We start from the raw sequence: 19,697 nt of genomic DNA, 5'->3' as shown, positions 1-19,697 counted from the left end.
TGGCGCCTGGGTTCTAGCAGTTCTCCATGCACTTTAATTTTTTTATACAGTATTATTTTTAGTCTGTTCCCGATTTGCAGAATTCTCAGCAGTAATTAATATAATACATGAGACTAAGTAATAATTGTTTTTAGAGATGCACAGCATGATTTCGTAACATCAAAAGCTGAGGTCCTGAATTCCGATTCACAGGACTAACACAAAATCAGCCAGAGTGTAATGATTTACAATGATGAACAAAGGAATAGGCATCACATCTGCAATATGGGTTTAACTTACAGGGAAAAAAATCCTAACAATATTTTTTGAATGTCAATTTTGTTAAAATGCAGTGCGTTTCTGGGGCCCAAAGACCTCTTCCCATATAAAGAATATAAAGATAAGTTTGGGAAGTCGAACAAACGAAAAGGATTTAACGAAGGACTGTGGGAAATAGAAAACAACCCTGGAGTCAAGTTTACTGGATACCAGGTAAATGACAGCTTCCCTTCCATTCCTCCTTATCTTACTTATATTCCTTTTGAGGGTGTCTTATCTGTGTAACGACTGGGTGGCTGGTGCTAGAAGGCCATGGTTTGGATAGTATTGAGGGGTTTCTGAGCTGGTGATGGGAATGTAATTGCATAACATAAAGATAAGCATGGTCCCGTATTCTGTGACAAATGGGATCTTAATTGTACAGCACAGCCCCTCGATCTGTGCAGTAGTCTGGAAAATTCTGCAGCAGGTATAGGTGAATTAAAATATAGAGGCTGTTTATTGAATTCTATGTAAACAGGAATATTTGGTGACCAGTTCCTTTTGTTGTTTATTTTTATAGCACTATGCTGCCCTCTAACTTGACATTGTCAATGGGCTGAGGATTTTTGCATTGACAATGCGTAAAGCATTGTAGAAATTTGGGGAGGGGAGAAGGCAGAGCAGGAGGTTTTGATAGGAGCAGTGACTGCATTTAACAGTTGTCCCTGTCATATGTTAGGGACAGAGTCAGTCAGCCAGAGAGGAACAGTCAAGGGGCTATAGAAACCCAGATTATCTTCTATGGTCCTTCAAGAGCATAAACCACCTCCAAAAGATGGAGGACAAATGTTATCCAATGAGCACTTTTCAAAGTATGGAACGTCTGCAGCTGAGCCTACTATCCTGTATTCCTGTCCCTCATTCTCAGTCATGCAGAAGATGATCTGAATGTTGATAGGGATGGTATTCAGGGGGCCTCTGGACTGCTGGAGAAGGACAAGGTGAGAGTTCTCCACCTCCTGGTCAGATCTGAAATTTCCCTCTAGGGAGATGTTGGTTTTTTGGGCTGCCACCCTTTCTACTGATTGGGTCACTTTCCCATACAGCCAAGATCTCTGAGTTTGCATTGCCCAGCACAAACCAGAAAATGACAGATAGATCCTATTGGACTGAGTCATTGGTTTTCCACTCTGCCGACTGCCGTCACCAGCACTTCAGTTTCTCTGTAAACTAGGGCTGTCGATTAATTGTAGTTAACTCACCTGATTAACTCAAAAAATTAATTGCAATTAATCACAGTTTTAATCACACTGTGAAATAATAGAATACCAATTGAATTTTATTAGATATTTTGGATGTTTTTCTACATTTTCATATATCTTGTATTCTGTTTTGTAACTGAAATCAACGTGTATATTATTTTTTATTACAAATATTTGCCCTGTAAAAATGATAAACAAGAGAAATAGTATTTTTCAGTTCACCTCATACAAGTACTGTAGTGCAATCTCTTTGTCGTGAAAGTGCACCTTACAAATTAAAGTAGTTCAGGACATTGAGGTCAATGGTAATTGGGACAAAATACAATTGGCTTTACAAAAGGTAGATAGTGTCAAACCAACCTGATCTCCTTTGAGAAGGTAACAGATTTTTTAAACAAAGGAAACGCAGTGGATCTAATTTACCTCGATTTCAGTAAGGCATTTGATAATGGTTCCACATGGAGAATTAAGAGCTAAATTAGAAAAGATGGGGATCAATATGAAAATTGAAAGGTGGATAAGGAATTGGTTAAAGAGAGACTACAGCAGGTCACACTGAAAGGTGGACTGTCAGGCTGAAAGGAGGTTACTAGTGGAGTTCCTCAGGGATTAGTTTGGGGACCAATCTTATTTAATCTTTTTATTACTGACCTTGGCACAAAAAGCGGGAATGTGCTAATAAAGTTTGTGGATGACCCAAAGCTGGGAGGTGTTGCCATACAGAGAAGGACCGGGATATCATACAGGAAAATCTGGATGACCTTGTAAACTGGAGTAATAGTAATAGGATGAAATTTAGTAGTGAAAAGTGCAAGATCATGCATTTAGGGATTAATAACAAGAATTTCTGTTATAAACTGGGGACACATCACTTGGAAGTAACAGAGGAGAGAAGGAGCTCAGAGTATTGGTTGATCCCAGGATGACTATAACCCGCCAATATGATATGCCCATGAAAAAGCTAATGCCGTCTTGGGATGCATCAGGCAAGGTATTTCCAGTGGAGATAAGGAGGTGTTAGTACCATTATACAAGGCACTGGTGAGACCTCATCTGGAATATTGTGTGCAGTTCTGGTCGCCCATGTTTAAGAAGGATGAATTCAAACTGGAACAGGTACAGAGAAGGGCTACTAGGATGATCTGAGGAAAACCTGCCTTATGAAAGGAGACTCAAAGAGCTTGGCTTGTTTAGCCTAACCAAAAGAAGACTGAGAGGAGGTATGATTGCTATCTATAAATATATCAGAGGGATAAATACCACGGAGGGAGAAGAATTATTTAAGCTCAGTACAAATGTGGACACAAGAACAAATGGATATAAACTGGCCACCAGGAAGTTTAGACTTGAAATTAGATGAAGGTTTCTAACCATCAGAGGAGTGAAGTTCTGGAACAGCCTTCCAAGGGGAGCAGTGGGGGCAAAAGACATATCTGGCTTCAAGACTAAGCTTGATAAGTTTATGGAGGGGATGATATGATGGGATGGCCTAATTTTGGCAATTAATTGATCTTTGATTATTAGCAGTAAATATGCCCAATGGCCTGTGATGGGATGTTAGATGGGGTGGGATCCGAGTTACTACAGAGAATTCTTTCCTGGGTGTCTGGCTGGTGAGTCTTGCCCACATGCTGAGGGTTTAGCTGATTGCCATATTTGGGGTCGGGAAGGAATTTTCCTCCAGGGCAGATAGGTAGAGGCCCTGGGGGTTTTTTCACCTTCTCTGCAGCGTGGGGCACGGGTCACTTGCTGGAGGATTCTCTGCACCTTGAAGTCTTTAAACCACGATTTGAGGACTTCAGTAGCTCAGACATAAGTTAGGGGTTTGTTACAGCAGTGGGTGGGTGAGATTCTGTGGCCTGCATTGTGCAGGAGGTCAGACTAGACAATCATAATGGTCCCTTCTGACCTTAAAGTCTATGATTCTAAATGTAGATTTTTTTTTGTTACATAACTGCACTCAAAAACAAAACAATATAAAACTGCAGAGCCTACATGTCCACTCAGTCCTACTTCTCGTTCTGCCAATCACTAAGAGAAACAAGTTTGTTTACATTTACAGGAGATAATGCCACCCTCTTCTTATTTACAGTGTCACCAGAAAGTGAGAACAGGCATTTGTATGGCACTTTTGTAGCCGGCATTGCAAGGTATTTACGTGCCAGATATGCTAAATATTCGTATGCCCCTTCATGCTTCAGCCACCATTCCAAAGGACATGCTTCCATGCTGATAACGCTCATTAAAAAAATAATACATTAATTAAATTTGTGACTGAACTCCTTGGGGGAGAATTCTATGTCCCCTGCTCGGTTTTACCTGCATTCTGCCATATATTTCATGTTATAGCAGTCTTGGATGATGACCCCAGGACATGTTGTTCATTTTAAGAACGCTTTCACTGTAGATTTAACAAAACACAAAGAAGGTACCAGTGTGAGATTTCTAAAGATAGCTACAGCACTCGACCCAAGGTTTAGGAATCTGAAGTGCCTTCCAAAATCTGAGAGGGACGGGGTTTGGAGCATGCTTTCAGAAGTCTTAAAAGAGCAACACTCCAATGCAGAAACTACAGAACCCGAACCACCAAAAAAGAAAATCAACCTTCTGCTGTGGCATCTGACTCAGATAATGAAAATGAACATGCGTCGGTCCACACTGCTTTGGATTGTTATCGAGCAGAACCAGTCATCAGCATGGACGCATATCCCCGGGAATGGTGGTTGAAGCATGAAGGGACATACGAATCTTTAGCGCATCTGGCATGTAAATATCTTGCTATGCCGGCTGCAACAGTGCCATGAGAATGCCTGTTCTCACTTTCCCGTGATACTGTAAACAAGAAGCAGGCATCATTATCGCCTGCAAATGTAAACAAACTTGTTTGTCTGAGCGATTGGCTGAACAAGAAGTAGGACTGAGTGGACTTGCAGGCTCTAAAATTTTACATTGTTTTATTTTTGAATGAAGGTTGGGGTTTTTTTACAAAATTCTACATTTGTAAGTTCAACTTGCATGATAAAGAGATTGCACTGCAGTACTTGTATTAGGTGAATTGAAAAATATTATTTCTTTTGTTTTTTTTATAGTGAAAATACTTGTGAACAAAAATAAATATAAAGTGAGCACTGTAGACTTTATATTCTGTGTCGTAATTGAAATCAATATATTTGAAAATGTAGAAAACATCATCAAAAATATTTAAATAAATCTTATTCTATTATTATTTAACAGTGCGATTAATCATGATTAATTTTTTTAATCGCTTGACAGCTGTACTGTAAACCTTTCTGAGCGTGTCATCTCAGAATATGCATCTGATAACTGTTTTCAAGTGGCTACTGAAGAAATTGCCTCTGCCAGCCCTATATTTTGATGGTTGTAAGATCAGGATAATTTGTTCCTGAGTAAAATGATTGAAGTGCAAGCTCTCTCTTCTTAGGATCTCCCTGTGCAATATGGGACATGGCAAAAATTAATTATTTGGGAGAAGTTTTAGTTAATTATTATTATTATTATTATTTATTATTTCAAAGGCAATCCAGCAACAGAGCTCTTCAGAAACTGAGGGAGAAGGAGGAAATACGGCTGATGCAAGCAGTGAGGAGGAAGGTGATCGGGTAGAAGAGGATGGAAAAGGCAAAAGAAAGAATGAAAAAGCAGGCTCAAAACGAAAAAAATCTTACACTTCAAAGGTGATCCAGAAGCTTTTCCATTGTCACTTGTGCATTGTAATGGCAGTTTAGCCTGGCCTTCTGCAGGTCTAGATTTCTGTTCCAAAATAGTGGGGTTTATTGAACTAGAGAGAAAAGCTGGTCTTGTGGTTTGGGCTCTAACCTGGTATTTGGGAGACCTGGGTTCAATTTCCTGCTCTGCCACAGACTTAATATATTACTTTGGGCAAGTCACTTGATCTCTCTGCATCTCACTTCCCCATCTGTAAAATGGGGTTATTAGCATTTCCCTACCTCACAGGGGTATTGGGAGGATAAATACATTAAAGCTTGCCAGGGGCTCAGGCACTGTGGTAATGGGAGCCACGTAAGTATTTGAGATCATTATTCATTTTCATATTTGTCTGTCTGTCTGTCAGCACAGTAGCACTGGTGTTCTATTCAGTGGGCCAGATTGTCAGCTGGTTTAAATCAGCACAGCTCCATGGAAGCCAACAGAGCAATGCCTGTTTACACCAGCTGTGGATCTGCCCCAACATATTTTACACACTTCCCGGATTATCATTTTTATTAGATCAGAGAAATTGGTGGTGGTGAAGGGAAGCTGGATGGTTGGCAGCTGTGTAATGGGCATTTCTGGCATTAGTAGCTGAGTGGGGACCGAGGCAGCTGGGGTTGTGGGACAAGCACATTTAAATAAGGTAAATATAAATAAAGATAAAGAAGAGGGAAACATTTAACAAGGTCAACATTTGAATTCTCATCTTCAGTTTTCAGAACTAACTCTGCACTGGGATGAATGAGGCAGTTCACCCCTCTCTGAGCTCTTATTTTAAGCTGTCTGGAAACTATGCTTTAATTTACTCCCAGTTCACATTTCAAGGTTATTTTCACAACCATAAGAACTAGAAACATAGGGCCGTATCATGCCATTGGTTTTAAGCAGAGCTCCCAGGGAGTTAAAAATTGGTAGCACAATATGGCCCATATTTTTCTTTTAATGAAATATTGGGTTCTGTAGTATGACTCTGCAACAAGGGGTGGATTCCAGAGCAAAAATCTATGACTGTAGAATTCAGGAATACATGGGCACTGATTATAATCGAGTGTATGATGAAACTGCCAGAACGGTCATTTTTTGATTAATGTGCTCTCAAGAACAGCTCAAGATGGCTTTGCTCTTCTTTTTCGTTTCTTTTTTAAACCTGGTTTAATCATGAGCCTGATCTGAAGCCCATTGAAATCAAGGGAAAAAATCCCCTATAAGAATTAGTGCTTGATTTATTTTGTCTTATTAATCTGGCCTCTTACAATGTCACTGAAAAATATTCCATTAATTATTTCGGGACTAGTTTCAGATTTGCTGAGCTTTGCATGAGAGATGGGCCAGGACCTGAACAAAAACCTTAGATCTCAGCACTCAGGAACTTGTAGGTTTAAAAAAAAAAAATACATAAAAAGATTTTTTTTCCCCTGTGTGTGTTTCACATTAGAAATTCAGGTCCTGTCTACCCCTTTTTTTTCTGGAAGACTCTGGACAAATGGAGAATTAGTAAAGCCACGGTCTATCCCTTTGTGCTGGAGAATTGCATAACATAAAGGGAAGAAGAATGATGTATGGTTCCATATGGCTTTAATGTTCATATATTAAAACTGACAGCACCAAGAAAGTATGGAAAGCAGCTCTGTCAATTCTGCTCTCGTTTTGCACCTCTGTGTTTAATCAAAACTTTTGTCAGTCTGGCACCATCATTTCATTAACTAACCAAACCTACAGATGACCCTTCTCCTGTTATCATCTCTACCTCTGATTAGCAATGCTACCCACTTATGTCAGCTGTTAATTTCTCCTCGTTTCATCGGTTGCTGTAACTCTGAATGTTGAAACCAATCTATGCTTTCCACCCCCATTGACTGTATCTAGAAGAGCTTCAAACAGGGGCCCATGAGCTAGGACAAGAAGAATGGACTTGCACGCGCATTGTAAAACACAGGCTACGTCTTTCTCGCTCTGAAGTTTGATCTTTGTTTGTTAACTGTGTTGTTGATCTGTTTAGAAATCCTCCAAGCAGTCACGGAAATCTCCCGGAGATGAAGATGATAAGGACTGCAAAGAGGAAGAAAATAAGAGCGGCTCTGATGCGGGAGACGCAGGCAATGACACAAGAAACACTTCTTCAGATTTGCAGAAAACCAGTGAAGGGGTAATCTTCCGTTCACATTCCCTTTGTGTGCAGTTTGTTACCACAGATCCTCAGACTCAGACCCCCAGTGGTGAAGTGCACCCTGTGCAGAGGCCTATACACACTGCATAAGTCCTGCTCAGCTCTGGCTTTGAGGGTGTAAGTGGCATTAGACCTGCACAGGGATGAATTTCAACCTAGATGAGTGAGGAAGCCTTAGCAAACACTGTGGGTATGAGTTCTCCTCTCGCTGACACCAGTGTAAATCAGGAGTAGCTCCAGTGAAGTTGCACTGTTACAAAACTGAGGTGAGAGGTGAGAGCAGAATCAGGGCCTGTGCATGCTGTACTGTGACGTACTAAATGCAGTGGGCTTGCTTGTTCGCTCACATGATTTACACCTACATAATTCTGCCAGTTTCTTTGGAGCCGCTTCTGATTCAGACAGGCTTAAGTCAGAGGAGAATCAGGCCTTGTGCGTGCAGGTTCCTGGGCTGATCCTGCTCTGGGTTTCACTGTGCTGAAGGGGGCATGTAATGGCATTGTGCCCCAGAGCAGCAGGGCAGCTGGCACAAAAAAGTAACCTGCAGATGCCTCACAAGCTTGATCCACATATACTTGTCCCCACTGCACTCCCTGGCACTGTTACTATGAGCCCAGCAACAGACAAGGAGAGTGTTGGTCAGGAGAACTGATGTGTCTTGATGTGTTTAGATCGTATCCTGGCCTGTCCAAATGGGCAAACGGCAGCCACCTTTCAAAAAACAATTACTCCTGCTCCGTGTTGTCCTACTCTGTTCACACTGCACAGATAACAGGCCGGGCTGTGGGGAATGATGCAGTGGGACACCGCACACTCAAATGTATCTTCCGACCTCCCCTTCAGAGCTCTTTATGATTGAGGAGGGTTTGTCATGATTATACCCCTTTAACTGCTGGGCATGCTCTCCAGTATACTGGGAGCTGGCTCTGTCACTGGCATACAGAACACTAAGTAAGCACTGATCCTAGGGGTGGTGATTGGTGCAAAGTGTATGCCAGATGCTTGGGTCAGACTCCCAGACACATACTTGTGGGAGTAACATGGCAGTAGGCACATCTCAGGTGACCAGACAGCAAGTGTGAAAAATCGGGACGGGGGTGGGGATAATAGGAGCCTATGTAAGAAAAAGACCCAAAAATCAGGACACTCCCTATAAAATTGGGACATCTGGTCACCCTAGCTACATCCCACGTTCAGCGTATGGTCAGAAGGTACTACCATGCATGGAGTTTTGCCTGCTCGTAGTAATAAGACCGGATGACTTTTCAAAGTTCAGGATTTGGTACCTAGTCTCTTGGTCAGGGTTGAAATGCTTAATGACCAGTTTCAGTGAGTAACTATGGCATCAAATGTGTGAGAGAGCTATAACTACATGGAGGTTGGAGTGGGATGGAATCCACCACCCTAACCCACACACAAGGAGAGGCACTGTCCTGCAGCACTTCCAAGCCCTGTGCTGGAATGGGGTCCACAATCCCTGCACAATTCCTCCTTGGGGATTTATAAGCACTGTACTCACTCACTCAGATCTATGTCCCCAGGCCACTACAGACACTGCCACTCCACAGTTTCTGAGGCTGATAAAGAGCACTGGGGGCATGGTGTCCCGAGTCATGCTTATTTAGTGGCGGCCCACCTCATATGTAGTGGAACCACTGTGGTTCTGCTGTGCAAAAGGACTTCTGCGCCCCTGTACACTGGGTAAATTTCACCCTCAGTCCTCCTCGGGATTTCTCTTTGGAGCTTTCCAGTAGCTCTTAAAGTTCTGTTTCAAGGAAGGGGTGGAGTCTTCATCTCTTGATGTCTTCAGATCAAGACTGGATGCCTTTCTAGAAGATGTACTTTAGTCAAACACACATTATGGAGCTCAAGACGCGGGAACTGATACATCACAGGCCAAAGAATTTGACCCAGAGGTGACACTAGCTGATCTAATGGTCCCATCTGGCCTTACAATCTATGAAAGAGCAGTTGAACAGTAATGCACAACTTGAACAGAGTGGGCCTGCTCCTCTTCTCACTTACCCCAATGCAACTCTCTTTACCTCAGTGAAGTTAGACCTGGTTTATGTGGGGAGGAAAATCAAGCTCAGTGGGTTTATCTGGTCATAAGAAGGTGCCAGGAACATAATACAAAAATATACCTTAGGCTGCTCTTTCCATGTTAGGGAAGCTCAGGTTTCATCAGGTTCCTGTGCAAGACTGGAATTAGAAAATTAGTTGTTTTGTTACAGTTTTCAGTGTGGAAAAGATGCTGACTTTGGCACCTCTAATTATACATAACAAACGGCCTCTTTAAGTTGCTCTCTGGAATGTGCTTGGTCAGCCCCACCATTTTGGTATGGTGCTGAACCATGCAAGGATCACTGCCCAGCCGCGTGGCCTCCCAAGCCGTGGAAGGCCATGGAAACCTGCTAGAATGATGAGAGGCCTAAAAACATTCATCTTGACTTAACTGCAGTGCTGCCCAGAGGAGGAGAGCTCTTGCAGATGAGATTCCATGTCTCTGGTGCTCCCAGCATGCATCCTCCTGTGGCCGTGCATGAGTTACCCAGAGGACACAGACTGCTTTTCATCTTAATAATATCACAATAGTCACTCAATTTATATCGTGCCTGGATGCTTTTCCAGTGTGCTGAAGGCACCTCTCCCATCTTCAAAGGGGACAGGGTTTGTCTTTTAATCATCATTGCTTTGACTGAGAGGTAGGAGATCAACATGTGCCCTTGGGTCATAGCGCCCCTTAAAAACCTTCGCCATCTGGCTGATCTTTGTTTAGCCAGAGAACACCACCTTGATATTAGATCATAAGCCAGGCTTGCTGGCAATCACACCAGCCCACAGGTTCAGCTCCTCTTGTAGGCTTGCTGCTAAATTCATACTAGCCTCCCAGCTATTCCCAGGATCCTCTGTCTCCCCTCCCTTGCTGCTGCTGTTAGCATGGCTGCCTCTCCAAAATGATAGCCCAGAATTACTGCATCTTGTACCTGAACCTCAAAAGTCTGTTGGCTAATATGAATCTTGACAGGGCTTCTATAAGCTAGCAGCCACTGAGACTGCTTGCCCATTGGATAGAGTCCTTTGCTGCGTACCTATGCTTAGGCTTCCTCATAATACCTTCTAAGCAGAATATTCCAGTGTAACATTTCTCATTTCTAATTTCATTTAGCTTTTACAGTATAAAACTACAATAACAACTTTGTGTCGCAGCATGTTTAGTAAGGGTTGGATTCTGCAATCATTGTGACTTCAGAATTAATGCCCGATTAATTGTCACGTGTATGAAGAAGGTAAACAAATATCACTATTCCCATCTTACAAGTAGAGAAACTAAGGCATAGAGAGATTAAGTGAATTGCCTAACACCACACAGGGAGGAAGTGTCAGCACTAGGATTTGAACTTGGCAGTAGTCCTACTCTCAGACCACTAGCGCCTCTCTGACTGGATCCTCTGTTCTTCTGCCGTACTTCCATGTGCAGCTTTCCTGACTCCACGCAAATTTTTTACCTACAGGAGGCCAGATGCAGGTGCAACAGGGATAGTGGGGCAGCAGGGAGCTGGTTTCAGGTCCCTGATTTTCAGGCCAGTTTTGTTTGCTTCAGTGCCAGGGTGGTTTTGCACTGTACTAGCAAGATGAGTGATTGACTCAAAGCAATGCAAATAAAGGCACTCAAAGTTGTAGCTGTCATTGCGTGGACACCGTCTTGTTGAAGGAATGAAACCCTCGCTGATCTGGGGCAGGGTGGGCACCAGGGTAGGGTAGCAGGGGGATAGCCATCCTCCCAGCATCATAATCCTCTGTCCATCAGTTCCATGGGGATGGGGCTCTCTGATCAGATCTGTGGTGCTGGCTGCTCCGTGCAGCATCATGCCCACCACTACCCCCCAAGCCCCATAGGTAGGGCCCTGCCAAATTCACGATCCATTTTGGTCAATTTCACAGTCATAGGATTTTTAAAATCATAAATTCCATAATTTCAATTTGTCTCATATTTCACAGTTTTGTAATTGTAGGGGTCCTGAGCCAAAAAAGGAGTTGTGTGTGTATGTGGCGGGGGGGGGGTGACAAGTTTATGTAGGGGGGGTTGCGGTTCTGCTACCCCTACTTCTGCGCTGCGGCTGGCGGCGGCTCTGCCTTCGGAGCTGGGCAGCTGCAGAGCGGCGGCGGCTGCTGTCCGGGAGCCCAGCTCTGAAGGCAGAGCCGCCGCCAGCCGCAGTGCAGAAGTACGGGTGGCGTGGTCTGGTACTGCCACCCTTCCTTCTGCGCTGCGGCTGGCGGGGTGCCGTCTTCAGAGCTGGGCATCTGGCCAACAACCACCGCTCTCCGGCCGCCCAGCTCCGAAGGCAGCGCAGAAGTAAGGGTGGCAATACCACGACCCCCCTAAAATAACATTGCAATCTCCCTGCAACTCCCTTTTGGGTCAGGACCCCCAGTTTGAGAAACGCTGGTCTCCCATGTGAAATCTGTATAGTATTGGGTAAAGGCGCACAAACAACCAGATTTCACAGGGGGAGACCAGATTTCATGGTCCATGACGTGTTTTTCATGGCCGTGAATTTGGTAGGGCCCTACATTTCGGACGTTAGCAAGTATGTAAACGCTGCTAGGGTCAGCATTAACGAAACCTCTGCCCCATCCATGCAGTGGAGCGGCTCTGGAAGGCAGATTCTGGGGCAGCAGCCAGTGGGGGAGCCTGGCAGCATGGCTTCAGCAGGAGCAGTGGGTAGATCAAGGAGCCTGAGCAGAGGCACAGGGTCTTGCAGATTTCCTGAGGGCAGTGTGGGCCATCAGGGGAGCTGCGGGCTTGGGGGCCAAACCCCCTGCTACATTTGTGAGTAGGCAAGACATGCTCTGTGATGGGCGGGGGGTGTGGGCGGTATCAGACTGGATTTCTGTCACCTGTGCAGCAGCAGCCATGTTGGGGAGGATCCGACCCCTTCGTCTTTATCCTGTCTCATGTGCTAAGCTATGGCCCAGCACTTAAGTCGTAATTCTGAGCCGTGAGGAGGAGTTGCAGCGTTAACATGCGACTGAGCCCGAGCAAGTAGTGGCGGCCACCACTGCCCCCTCTGTTCAACCCCATGGGCACATTATCATTGGCAAGAGCAAAGCCTTAACACTATGGTGGGATAGCTTTGTATATTTCATGTAACGTTTTCATTGTAGGGACTGACTAGTGCAGCCCCTGCCTCTCTCATTAATGCGGGAGAACGACCATGTCAGTAGGGATTTGTAGTAAAAGGCAACCGGGATTTGGTTGACTAATCGGTCTGTAATTGTTTTAACGGGTGTCTGCACCTCCCTCCGGAAGGAAGCACAACAGCAGTGAAAGCATCTCCAGGCAAAGGCTCTGACACACCTGTAAGTATAACCTTAGCGAGCGACACATAAACAGGAGAGAGAAGAGAGTTAGTGAGGGAGCTCTGGAGAGCAAAGCATCACTGGCCTGGGAAATGGAGGGGGAAGGGCCGTGAAGGACATTGCGCATGCCGTATGGGACATATTTTGTAAGAACCCCTACCATGGATAGGGGACAGAAAGCAGGAACAAAAGCACAGACCTCTACTAATTAGATTGGTATTGCAGAGTGCCTAGGAGCCCTGGTCACAGACCTGGACCTCACCGTGCCAGCTGTCGTATAAACCAGAACAAAAAGACGGTCCCTGTGCCAGAGAGCCATAAGCAGCTACAGGCTACAGCCAGACTGGGGGCCCATTGTGCTAGTGAGCTCCCTTAGCTGGCAGCAGTAGTCAGCTGAACCGCTTGGTTCAGAGAGACATGCTCACCCACAGCCATGGTGTGATTGATGAATAACACTGCCGCAAGGGGTTGTACAGGGCGGGAGCTGCTCGTGCTACAGTGTTAAAATGTTTTCTTTTTCCTCTTCTCTTCCAGATCCTGTGTAAAATGAAAACCGCACCATTCCCTGTGGATTCACCCTCTGGCCCCCTTTTTCTTGATGTTGATTTTTTCTGAATGAACAAAAACAAATATATTGTTGATTGCTTCACGTTGACTGTGTGTGGTGTGGTTCTTTCCTTCAGTAATTTGTGTGTGGGTAGATAGGTCAGGTAACGCTCCGAATCCTTTCTTTACAAGTGATTTCTAGAACAGTCCCCAAAGGGAGGCCCTGCCTGAGTGTGCAGTACTCATACAGCATCTCCCATGAGAGAGACAAAAATCAATGGGTCCCTGTGAGGTAGGTAGGTAGGTATCACTAGGTCCATTTTACATGGAGAAACTGAGACATGAAGACAAGAGACTTGCCATGACCACACAGAAAGGGACTGATTCTGTTCCTCTTAATGATAATGGGCGCAAGAGCTGGCCTTGACTCAATAGTAACATGGGAGTTTCTCCCGCCTATGTTTTTCATCCCACAGAGCGCTCCAAGCCAGGCTATATCTTCAGGAATAACATACACACCCCTCAGTTTTTGTATTTCTTTCATTGTGGGCAAGTGTTCATTTGCTTGAGCAGAACACACAGCCATTTCTAGTGACTTCTTGCAAGGCCCAGGAGCTCCTGTGGACAGAGCAGTGATCTAACCTTTTGCGTGATGCATACCAAGGGTTTGATGAAACAGAAAACTACAGAACTTGGTTGTGTTTGGTGTATCCTGCACCTTTCATAATGAAATTCTGGGGGCGGGGAGACAAAATCCACCAACATAAATGGAACAAAGATTTTTATTTGAATAAAGTCCGAAATGCTCAAGCCCAGGTTCTTTAATATTTTGTCATAATGTGTGTTTATGACGCAACACGAACTGTTTCCTTAAAAAAAAATCTTGCTATTGCCATGTACCATGCAGTGAGTGTAACTGTGGCTCTGAAATGTAAAGATAAGGCATTCATTTGAATCTTGTTCTCTGCAGCTTGATGCATTAAATCTTACATTAAATACATTTTTTCCTCTCTTTCAGACTTAACCAACATATTGACTGCTGCACATGAAGGGAAAACACAAGAAGGTTACGTGTTTGGTTGTCTAATATTCTTGGATTTGATATGAGTCAGCACATCTATTCATTGGTATCATCAACAGCATCCCAGTTTGTATGCACATTATTCACATTCCTATCTGTTGTGTTTGCAGAAATGACATTTTACCCTTTTTCTAAGGGATATCTTTTGATTTTCATATTATTTGGTTGCATGGAGTTGCCCTTTTCCAGTGACTGAGGTTTATGGAGATGTTGCAGAGTTGTACATGTTGTAGAAGCCTTTTCTAAAGAGTAGAGGCAGAAACTCCAAATTAAATAGTTCAAAATCTGCATTTTTGTAAAACAAGCAAACCGTAGGAATTAATCCCCTTCATACAAGACCACAAGAATCTATTCCACCTACAAACATAACTTTAAATTACACTGTATCCATCCTTTCTTGTTTTTTGATCCGTTTACAAAATGAAAGAAAAATTCTTCTTCAGCTGAGATCATTGCAACGGTCAATACTGTAATAAAATATCTTTCCTTATTAGAAATACCTAGCTAGTTATACTCGTTAATATTTCTCAAAATCACGATGTAATGTACACTATCTGGCTTAGTACCTATATGTGGAGTTAGTGAAAGTCTTTTTGTGTTTCTTTAGATTAATACAAGGATTTTTTCCAATGCCAACACAATTTGAGCTCATTCATTTGGATGCTTTCCATTTCTAAGCTTATTGTGATACAGAAACCTTATGAAACCAAACCAAAACATCGAATTTTCAGTATTGAAAGGCTTAAAAAAGGATCCTGTCATTCTTCTGTTTTTGGTTTTTGGTTTTTGTTTTTAATTTTGGAAATAGATCTAGACTAGGAAGTAAGCATTCCAAAACCATTATTCTGTGTACATTATTGTTGCTATTGTGATAATAGAGAATTTTATTTATTTTTATGCCAGCTTTTATTGTGAAAACATATTTAGTCTGGTTTTATCAATCCTTGTTATGCTTGTCCTTGGAACATCTTTTGCGTATTCAAGGTTTGTAGTTGACAAGTTTACTGTAAAAAACAAAACAAAAAACAAAAAAAAACAAAAACAAAAAATGTATTGTTTTTACAGAATAAATTTATTGGAATGTGTATTGGGAGTAAGGTTTGAGGTTGTAAGCAACTAAGTTAGCGTCATATTTGGCTTCATACGTGTAATAATGTGAGGTATTAATGTAACTCAAGTATTAAAGCAAAACATTCTGTTAACACTGAGTTGACAATAATAGATACAAGTCCAGGTGAGATCTTTTTTTTTCTGTACATTGCTTTTTTTTTCTGGATAACAAGAGGTTATTAAATTCACCTTGACCATATTCAAAGTTTCTTTGAAAGCACTAGGGGAAACATTGGGGGCGTGATACCCATTTGTGAGACAGTAAATCCTGCGACGGCTGAACAGCTCTTGTTTTGTTTCCTTGGGGAGAATGTGCTGGGATGGAGCTGAATTCAAATATATAAGGGAGGACTCTACACCCAGGAAGGTTTGGATCCTGGAGGAAATAAATGTTATGAGCTCCTTTCTGCCAGTCAAAAATTGACTGACGTGTGCTACGGTAGAGACAAAGTGGCTGGGGTAATATCTTTTATTGGACCAACTTCTATTGGTGAAAGAGACAAGCTTTGAAGCTCCACAGAGCTTCTCACCCATCTTGTCTCTCTCATACCCTGGGACCAACATGGCTACAACAAAACTGCAACCAACACATGCTCTGGGAGAATTGAATCCTGCCCTTTTGGCTAGAGTTGTAAAGCGTAGACCCCTCTTCTGACCACTGCTGTGAACTTCCCCTCAGGGTTTGACATTCTCCAGTTAAAGTATGTAAGTCCCCCCGTATAGGTTGAAACATGCACATGGATGAGCCGACACTGTGTTTAGACTATAAAAAAGAAAAAAAGAACTCTCTAAATTTAGAAATTCTAAAATACCCAAGCATGAAATGTTTCCCGTTAAGTTTATCCTCTATTTTCATCCAGAAATGAGACAGAAATGTACTATTTTTAGTATAAAGATATTCTGATGTAATAGAAATACTTCTAACTGCAAATAGAAACGTACGCTCCACCAGCCAAGGCCTTACTAAATTCTATATTAGCTGCTGCCTGTTTATGGCAAAATACCAGGAGCAAAAGCAGCTGTGTAGAGAAGTTCAGTGGAAAAACTCTGTTCTGAAAACACCTGGAAATGTTTAAGACCTGGATTCTCCGAAGTGCTGAGCCCTCTGATGCCCCCTTCACCAATGCAGTTAACCATGTGCTTAAAGTTAAGCATGTGAATAGTCCTGTCAATTTCAATGATTAAGCATGTGCATAGATGCTTAGCTGGATGAGACCTGGAGTGCTCAGCACTTGAGCAAGACTGAATGCTTAAACAGCATTTCCAGAACCATATGATTTGCCTTTCGCATGTAGAGTCTTCTTTAAGAGATTTCTCAGGATTTTTAACAGGGCTGATCTGCAAGAAATACTTTTTGATCAATAAAACATGTTCGTAACCATGTTATGTATGTTAATTGTTCATACTTCCAAATATTAACCAAAACAATCCACCATAGTTTTATGAGAATTGGTAATGCTGAAACGATCCAGTCTGTTACTGCTGGGGGAATTCTGCACCAACAAATTAAAAATTCTGCAAATTTGTCAAAATAATACTATATAATCATGCCAGTTTCAATTATTTTGGTAATTTATTTCAAAATACCTGTCAGCAAGTATGTCTGTAATAGGAGTAGAGAATTAAAGAAACCCCTATGACAACTCAGTTCCTGTTACTTTGCCCCCAGAGCCCAACTGGGGGAGCCAAACACTCACCCTCCCTGCCCCCCCACCCCAGAGCCCAGCCATGCCTCCCCAGTCCAGACACTCTCCCCCATAGAGCCTAGCCATGCCCCCCTCCCCCCCCGGCCCAGACACGCACCCCCTCTACCCCCTAGAGCCCAGGGATCCAGAGGGAGAAACAGCTTGATGCTGGGTCCCGGTCTTGCACAGAGTTTCCTGCATGCTGCTGCCTCTTTTCTTCAGGGCATGCTGGGAATCGCAGCTGCTGGGAACCCTCCAGTTCCCTCCCTCTCCCCCAGCCTTGTCTTCTGTTTGCAAGCTGGGCTCTGCCAGGTCTAGCGGACCCTAGTAACGGCCAACAGCTCTGCAGCCCATTTCTGTGGGGAAGAAAGGAAATTCTGCGTGCACATTAATTTCTGCAAAATTCTGCATTGCGTAGAATTCTCCCAGGAGTAGTCTGTGCAGGCAGAACATTGAAATAATTATTACTTAGCTCCATGTGGTATTAATAATAAAACTCAAACTGCTTACTTACTCAAGGATAGCTTTAGAAATTATCTCCATGACAGAGTAAAAGCAAAATGTTGAGAAGTGTTAACTGAAGGCAGTTCCCTTTATTTTCTCTCCTTACAGTAACAATACACAAAACGGACTGGGCAATCTTACACATTTTTGATAAACCACATGTCATTTGGATTCTATAAGAGAGTCCAGTTACCTCAAAAACCAATTATATACATAGCAAAAAAGAAGAGGTGGAAGCAATCTTTCTATTGAGCTTTTTCTTCTTCTTTTGCTTTCATAAAAAACTCTGGTTTGTTGACACACCTATAAGCCAGCAGTTGGGGAAGGATTCCATACACTGTGTTCAGTACTAGAAAATAGAATTTTGCCTCTTCGGGGACTCTGTAGATGTAAGGTGTTCGAGCATGAAGAGAAGCACCAATATGGGAAAACTGAGCCTGTGGCAGATATATATATATATATATAAAAGAATGGGTAAGCATGATGTACATTTTGGAATGACAGCATAATCTGCATTACTATATTCACATGCACACATTACCAATAACATTTTTTGTGCAACCCACTTTATGCCTGAATCCCAATTCTCCATCATTCTTTTGGACTGCAGTATAAAAATACTCTCTGATCTGACATCATTCTGGCCTTGATATAATACAAATAAATGGTAACTTCCATGTGATAGTAGCAGCTGTATTTTGTGAACAAATTCAGTATGCTCTACTGGTCTCCCATATGTCTTAGGCCCTGTTCATACAGGAGGGGCCGCTGACGTGGACCCATGCAATGTGCCAGTGAAGTCCTCATGGACACAGAGTCTGCGCTAATAGATCCCAATGCAGTATCAAGTCTATAGATTTTGCCTAACACCCACAGGAATCAATGGTAATATTGCTGTTGACACCAATTTGTGCGGGATCTGAGCCTTAGTTTGTATTAAAATGTTAGAAAATAGGAAAACTAAGGAGCTAATTAAGTCTCACTTAAAATATGTTTTGGCCCAATCCTGTACACCTGACTTTGGTAAAACTCCTGTTGACTTCTGTAGGAGTTCTGCAAAATCGGGCCCGGAAGGCTATTGAGCTGGGAGTTGTTGGAATATAGGTTAATTGTACAGCTAAGGTTATATCTAGAGGAGAGCTCACGGCACTGAAACATTTTTAGCATAAATAAACATTTATAGATAGAAGCACTCAGGATATTTGCTGTCTTTTGTCTCCATCTGTTATCTACTATATCAAGCAACATCTCACTTAAATTAACTATCATCTGCCCAAATTGATGGTTTGGCAGCAGGAGGAACTAGGGAAGATAAACATCAGCTTGATTTTGAGGGGACAGTGAGGGAAAGGAACACTGGAACTTAATGCAATATTAGACTGTGGGCCAAACCCTGCTCTCTGCTGGTGTCAGCAGGAGTTATCCAGGAGTCCGAAAGCAGAGAATTTTGCCTTTGCCTAGCAAAGCAGAAAGGTGCAAGATGCATACAGTCTATGTGCTTGTTCTAATACACCATCTTCTGCAAGTAGGTTACCTAGAGAATGTGCATTAAAACAGAAAAGGAACTAGTGGTTTCAGTATATTTAACCACCCCAGCTGACAGGGGAGAGCTGCTCTGGAAAGCCCTAGTCAGGAAGCAGAGTAATCAAAGAAATCAAATGCAAACCCATGTTAGCAGAGTGGCTCTTGGTATTTCCCTAAGTATCTGTTACCAAGCAAGCCTCGCTCAGGGGCACTCCATATATTACATTTTTTTAACAAGCTAGCAACCCAGTCTGTCTCCTCCACACTCCTAGCTCCCACCCCTGGCAGCTCACCACTGCTGGGAACATGGCTCAACCTCCCATTGTTCCAGGGGCCCCCACCCCCACTCCCTACTTCACACTGGGAACTGCCCTGGGGCAGGCAGCTCAGAGAGCCAGCAAAGGCCAGGGGCAAGGTGCTGAAAACATCAGCAGCAGAGGTAAGGAGCAGAAGGCTCTTTGCTGTCTAATGTGGGCCTGTCT

At 43.1% G+C, this 19,697-nt stretch overlaps 2 protein-coding genes across 9 annotated transcripts in view; one reads left to right on the top strand and one right to left on the bottom strand.

Annotated features, from left to right (window-relative positions):
• HDGFL3 (HDGF like 3) overlaps positions 1–15,477 on the top strand; it is a 56,931-nt gene extending 41,454 nt beyond the window's left edge. The window contains exons 3-6 of one of the 3 annotated variants that reach the window (XM_037910579.2): positions 333–471; positions 5,039–5,197; positions 7,234–7,380; positions 14,330–15,477. In XM_037910579.2, coding sequence (XP_037766507.1) covers positions 333–471; positions 5,039–5,197; positions 7,234–7,380; positions 14,330–14,335 — 451 coding nt within the window. In that variant the 3' untranslated portion in view covers positions 14,336–15,477. Of the gene's footprint in view, positions 1–332; positions 472–5,038; positions 5,198–7,233; positions 7,381–12,570; positions 12,646–12,715; positions 12,749–14,329 lie in introns of those variants that run through there. The other 2 variants (XM_037910578.2, XM_043523683.1) reach the window with 2 other exon arrangements.
• The window catches only part of TM6SF1 (transmembrane 6 superfamily member 1), a 34,119-nt gene continuing 29,449 nt past the window's right edge, over positions 15,028–19,697 (bottom strand). For 2 of the 6 annotated variants that reach the window (XM_043523679.1, XM_043523680.1), the window contains exon 10: positions 15,028–16,840. In XM_043523679.1, the coding sequence (XP_043379614.1) occupies positions 16,493–16,840 (348 nt within the window). In that variant the 3' untranslated portion in view covers positions 15,028–16,492. Of the gene's footprint in view, positions 16,841–17,317; positions 17,544–17,568; positions 17,624–17,750; positions 18,129–19,697 lie in introns of those variants that run through there. The other 4 variants (XM_043523682.1, XM_037910582.2, XM_043523681.1 and 1 more) reach the window with 4 other exon arrangements.

This window comes from Chelonia mydas, chromosome 10 (assembly GCF_015237465.2).
Source record: "Chelonia mydas isolate rCheMyd1 chromosome 10, rCheMyd1.pri.v2, whole genome shotgun sequence".
Taxonomy (NCBI): Eukaryota; Metazoa; Chordata; order Testudines; family Cheloniidae; genus Chelonia; species Chelonia mydas.
The sequence above is the reverse complement of the archived record's forward strand: the minus strand, read 5'-3'. Positions and strand labels throughout refer to the sequence as shown.